The 6,266-nt window shown below is 50.1% G+C and overlaps 1 protein-coding gene across 1 annotated transcript; it reads left to right on the top strand.

Annotated features, from left to right (window-relative positions):
- The first annotated feature begins 1,066 nt into the window (after positions 1-1,066).
- Positions 1,067-2,326, top strand: LOC108565818 (RNA-directed DNA polymerase from mobile element jockey-like). Its single transcript, XM_017925465.1, has one exon. The coding sequence runs from the start codon at positions 1,067-1,069 to the stop codon at positions 2,324-2,326; it is 1,260 nt and encodes a 419-aa protein (XP_017780954.1).
- The last annotated feature ends 3,940 nt before the right edge of the window (positions 2,327-6,266 follow it).

Raw genomic sequence — 6,266 nt, 5'->3', positions numbered from 1 at the left:
TCCAAGACCAAGCCAATTATTCTGCGGACTAAGAATAATTGGACCGCCATTGCCGGCCGAATAAAAGCTCTCGGCTTCAACCACAAGCTGGCCAGGACGACAGCGGAAGGCATCCGCATCCAGCCCATGACATCCGACGACTACCGAGGCATCACTGCATTCCTTCTAAAGGAGGACATACCCTACCACACCTTCGAGCTTGACGAAGACAAGAATGCCAAACTTGTTCTGCGTGGAATTGCAAGCGGCACTCCAGTCAATGAGGTAATGGATGAGCTGAAATCTTTGAACATCAAGGCAGTCAAAGTTAGCCGAATGCTCAAATACAAACAGCCGACCGACATGGTCATTGTCGAAGTCGACAAAGAAGACAGGGCCAAGGTGGCAGACCTTAAGGGGATCTGTCATTACGCAGTTCGGGTGGAGCCGCTCAATAAGAAGAAGGAAATCCGACAGTGTTACCGGTGCCAAACGTGGGGTCACACCCAAAAAGGATGCCACGCTGTTCCTAAGTGCGTCAAGTGCGGCAAAGACCACCAGTCCTTCGAGTGCACTAAAAATGCAAAATCTCAGGCCAAGTGCGTAAACTGTGGCGGACCGCATCCCGCAAGTTACCGAGGCTGCCCTCAATGGCCTGTCCTCACCATGAAAGGAGCCCGTGAACCAACCAGGGTTCAACCAAACATCAGCTACGCGCAGGCTGCGCAACACTACCCGGTCCTTCCTGTTCCAAGGAATGACACGCGCCCTCAGACGACACAGAGATCCCGTCCTCCAAGGCCAGAAGCAGCGCGGACGCCTCCAAGCAACCACCCGGGCAGCTATGCAGCCGCCACAGCGCAAGCAGCAAGCATGCCAATGAACCAGCAGCACACACTCATGGCTGCACTTCAAGCGATGGAGACCTTCATTGCGAATTTTAAGTCAATGTTACCTGTACTCTCCTCATTGAATGGCCGTTAGAAGGAAGCCATCGTCCCTAGAGGTCCTAATCTGGAATGCCAATGGACTCAACCATAAAAAGCAGGAGCTCCAACTGCTAGCAGAACAGAGATCGGCAGACGTGATGCTGATCAATGAAACCCACTTCAGACCGATTGACACTCCCAAGATGGCCAACTACAGAGTTTACCATAACATCAGACGAGGCCGCCCAGGTGGTGGAACGGCCATCTATGTCAAGCGTAACATCGACCATCAGCTGCTCCCATTGCCGGACCCGTTGCTGCTCGAGACTACTGGCATCTCAATAAACCTCGAGGGAGGTGGCTCAATCCATCTCTACGCGGTCTACAATCCACCAGCCAGAGTCCTCCCGGTTGACGACCTTGAGGCGCTACTTCGCACCAACCAACCAGTCATCATAGCTGGCGATCTAAACTCTAAGCACCCGGCATGGAACAGTCGAGCAACCAATCGCAACGGAAAACTACTACATGGCCTCCAAAACACTAACAACATCCTGGTGGTTGGACCGGACGAGCCTACTCATTATGGCACAGTAGGAAGACCAGATGTTTTGGACGTTGCGATTATTAAGAACGTTACACAGTTCTTCACCCTTGATGTGCTCGACGAATTAAGTTCGGACCATAACCCGCTAGCCCTACACTTGGGGGATGATCATGATGAGGAACCTGCAGTACCCACGCGCAGGATAAACTGGGCCCAGTTTGGCGATGTAGTGAACTCATTCACCGGTCAAGTACCTAGCCTCTCAACAGTAGCCGAGGTCGATGCTGCCATAACATCTTTCCAATCCAACCTGAAACAGGCATTGGATGCTTCAACGCACAACACCCCGCAACGAAGACAAGCCAATAATTTGCCGATTGAACTTCACCAATCAATCAGGGAGCGAAGAAGGGCGAAGAAGGAGTACCAGCGGACACTTCTTCCAGGTCACAAACGCATCCTCAGAATACTTTCAGCACAGGTGCGAGCTGAGCTGGATATTCTCCGGAACGACAGATGGCAGGAACTCCTTCTGAGCATAGCAGACGACAACAACACAGTCTGGAGGATCTCCAAAAATCTCCGCAAAAAGAAGATCCATTACCCGCCCATCCATGGGCAGAATGGCATGGCGTACTCCGATCAGGATAAGGCTGAGGCATTTGCAGATAGCTTGGAGTTGCAATGCAGTCCCAAGTACATCAACGCTGACATTGAACACATCGAGCAAGTTCACCGAACCAACAGACGCTACTTCAACAACACTCCTGATGAAGACCCCATTGACCCAGTCACCCCCGGTGAAGTAAGAGCCATCCTCAAGCGGTCTAAACCGAAGAAGGCACCAGGACAGGACGGCATCACCAACTGAGTGCTCAAAGCCCTCCCGCACAGATCAATGATGCACATTGTTGCCATAGTGAATGCCATGCTCCGACATCGTCACTTCCCCGCCCAATGGAAAAGTGCAGACATTATAGTGTTCCCCAAGTGCGTGAGTAATCTCCAATTCCCCCAGAACTATAGACCTATTAGCCTGCTACCAGCGTTAGCTAAGGTCGCCGAAAAAGTGATCCTCCAAAGGCTTCAAGAGCATGAGAAGCAGTTCAATATAATTCCCGACGAACTGTTTGGATTTCGGAGCGGACACTCCACCACAGATCAGGTCATGAGGGTCGTCGAACATATCACGACCTCATTCAACTGGAGGAAGTACACCGGAGCAGTCTTCTTGGATGTGGCCAAAGCCTTCGACAAGGTTTGGCATAACGGCACCATATACAAGTTGATCAAGTTTAATTTCCCAGTTGGTCTGATTCTACTAGTGAAAGCGTTTCTAAACGACAGTGAAACTTGAAAACATTAGATCCTCAGTGCGCGTAATAAGATCCGGGGTTCCGCAGGGGTGGCCCTCTCACCATTCCTCTTCGCCATTTACATGGCAGACATTCCTAAAATCCAGAACATCGCTACAACCACAGCCTTCTACGCTGATGACACGACCATCCTGGTCCGTCATTCCAGCTCACTACATGTCACCAGACTCCTCTAAGAGGCCCTCGATTTATTCGAAGAGTGGTTCCGTCTTTGGCGTATTGACGTGAACCTAGACAAAAGCACTGCGGTACTCTTCACCAGAAGAAGACCACCAGCCCAGCTTAAGGATGTCACTATGTTCGATAGACCCATCGAGTGGAAGCCAGCGGCCAAGTATCTGGGTATCACGTTGGACAAAGGACTCAGGTTCAAAGAGCATACAGAGCGAGTGACCAACAAGGCGTATGGAATGCTCAAACAACTCTACCCCATGCTAAACAGGAGGAGCAAGCTAAGTCGGCGTAGCCAACTGCTGCTTTACAAAACGACTATCCGCCCTACTCTCATATACGCAGCCCCGGCCTGGGGACATGCAGCACCAACTTACATAAAAAAACTACAAGTAGTCCAAAACAAGACCTTAAGAATCATATTTGATGCCCCCTGGTACGTACGTAACCAGCAAATCCACATAGAAGCAAACATGCCAACCATCGCTGAAACCATTAAGAAGATAGCAACAAAGGCTTTTGACCGCGCCGAACATCATGAAAATCCGCTGGTGCGGGGCGCAGTTGATTATGACGAGGACGATTACACGCGCCACAAACGACCAAAAACCATGGTTGACAGGTAACGGTAAAGCGAATCAAGCGTCAAAGCCAAGAGGGCATCGCCCGCACCAATGAAATCAGATGACTAAAGGGCAATAAGGGGATAGTACCCGGCCCGAATACCAGGAAGGAAACAAACAAACAAACGGAGCAACGTCGTGATCCTATTAACAACGTCGAAGAACTGGAGCACAGTACATCAGTTCTCACTCCCCTAATACAAAACTCAATTGATGACAACGTCCCTATCAGATCCTGCTCCTACCGTCCTCCCAGCCTCCCTGAAGAAATCCTTCAAATAATCAAAGAAAAGAGAAAATGGTATCGCACTCTAAAGAAATACAATGATCCCCAGATACGTACAGCCTGGTACCGGCTGGTAGCAATCACTCGGCTCAAGGTTCGAGCACACAGGGAGCGGCAGTGGACCACCATCACCGCGGAGCTGGACTACCGAAATGGGGGGATGTTCTGGAAACAGTTTAACCGCCTTACTAATCGACATCCTCTTCAAGAATATCCACTCGAAGTAGATCCAATACTTGACAGCGAGAAGGCGGAGATGTTTTTGGAGGTTCTTCAATCCACAAGCCGTCTTGAGGATCCTCTCTTTCATGATCGTTTCTTCCTAAAAATTAATACCGAAATTAAATCTCTCAACCTTGTGAATGAATTCTATCCTATTCCTGATCCCATTTCCTTGGAGGAAGTACAGGAGAACTTAGCTGACCATAAGAAGAACTCTGCTCCAGGTAACGACTGCATTTCATGGATGGTGGTAAGAGGCTTCCTGAACCAGCTCTCGAGTGGGTAACGGAGATCTTCAACGAATGTCTATCCCTTGGTCATGTTTCCAATGGAAACATGGAATCGTTAGGATGATAGCCAAACCGGGGAAGGATTCGAAGAACCCCTCCTCCTACCGCCCCATCTCCCTCCTTCCAGTAATGGGTAAATTGCTGGAAAAATCATTAAAGAAAAGAGTCCTCCTCCACTGCTCCTCAAACAACATAATTCCCAACCACCAATATGGCTTCACCAAGAACACATCTACACAACACGCAATTCTCAATTTGATAACACACGTCACAATTGCCAGTAACTCATAACAATTCTCCCCTACACTTTTCCTTGACATACATAGAGCGTTTGATACGGTCTGGCATTGCGGACTGATCAAAAAACTAACATTACTTAATTTCCCTCCACACATAATTAAAATAATCCACAACTACATAAAAGACAGAACTGCAGCAGTCAAAATTGGGAACTCTCTCTCTAACACTTTCGAAATAGGAGCAGGGGTTCCTCAAGGAGCCATTTTATCTCCTATTCTATTTAACATCTACTGCCACGATATTCCCACAAACCCTAAAAAGTACTGTCACGTTCAGCAATACGCTGATGACACCGTCACCTCTTCCTTCAATATCTAAAGCAGTAAAAACAGCAAGGCAACGCTTCCGTGGAAGCCTTCAGCTAAATATCTGGGAGTTACTCTGGATAAAGGATTGCGCTTCAAGCAGCATATCGTGACGGCCAGGAACAAAGCCTGTGCAACTATTAAACTGCTATATCCCCTGACGAACAGGAGGAGCCGTCTAAACTTCCAAAGCAAGTTGGCCATTTACAAGTCCATCATAAGATTCGGCATGACTTATGCGTCTCCTGTATGGGGTCATGCTACGCGCACTCACTTGCACAAGCTGCAAGTGATCCAGAACAAGACACTGAGAACAATCTACAATGCTCCCTGGTTTATCAGGAACGAGCAGCTGCACCGGGAGGCTAACATTCCTTTCCTCTCGGAATTTATGAAGAAGACAGCTGAGAAGGCTTTTGCCAGAGCAGAGGCCCATTCAAATCCCCTCCTGCGAGCGGCCATCGATTACGATCCGGGTGATCATCATACCCACAACAGGCCGAAAATGGCTGCTACCTGCAGTGCAGTGCACAATCATGGAATTCGAATCCGAGACAATCAGTGACCCCGAGGTCACCGTCGACCCCTCCGTGGCCCTACTTACCCGCAAACAAATGCGCGAATGGATGGACAACGTCAACGCCCAAGCCGCCGCCAGAATCGCCGAGCTTGAGAGAAAAGTTGAGGAGCTGGTGAAGATCAACCAGGACCTACATAACAGGTTAGGCGCCTCCACCTCCGTGCCCCCCCCCAACCGCGACCGCGAAAGTGACATAGACATTCAGTGCCGTTCCTCCGTGGCCTCGCCGCGCCAGTACAAACCGCGCAAAGCAACCCCTCCGCGCGCACCAGCCAGCGATTGCAACCGCTTGACGGACGAGTCCAGCTCGGACTCCTGCAGCAGCAACCAAGTGCCGCGCAACAAAAAGCGTCAACGATACTCCCCTGTATCGCTGACCCCCAAACGCCGACCACCCACAAGCCCAATCACCAATGGCGCTCCATCGCAAACTCCGGTAAGTAACATCTCCGAGTCAAACGATGACGTCAGCAGGCCCGCACAGCCAGTGTTCGCCTCAACCAGCAATACGCCTCCTCCGACCAGCTCGAAAGTCCCTCCAATCATCCTGAGGACCAAACAGAACTGGTCCGCCATCGCCGCAAGGATCAGAACCCTCGGCTTCAGCCATAAGCTGGCCAAAACCACCAACAAAGGCATCCGGATCCAACCGATGACT

The sequence above is a fragment of the Nicrophorus vespilloides genome, unplaced genomic scaffold (genome assembly GCF_001412225.1).
Source record: "Nicrophorus vespilloides isolate i.1.1-1 unplaced genomic scaffold, Nicve_v1.0, whole genome shotgun sequence".
Classification (NCBI taxonomy): domain Eukaryota; kingdom Metazoa; phylum Arthropoda; class Insecta; order Coleoptera; family Silphidae; genus Nicrophorus; species Nicrophorus vespilloides.
The sequence above is the reverse complement of the archived record's forward strand: the minus strand, read 5'-3'. Positions and strand labels throughout refer to the sequence as shown.

Bases quoted from the DNA above. Each gene is read 5' to 3' on its own strand.
- LOC108565818 (XM_017925465.1), top strand. From the start codon at position 1,067: ATGCTGATCAATGAAACCCACTTCAGACCGATTGACACTCCCAAGATG.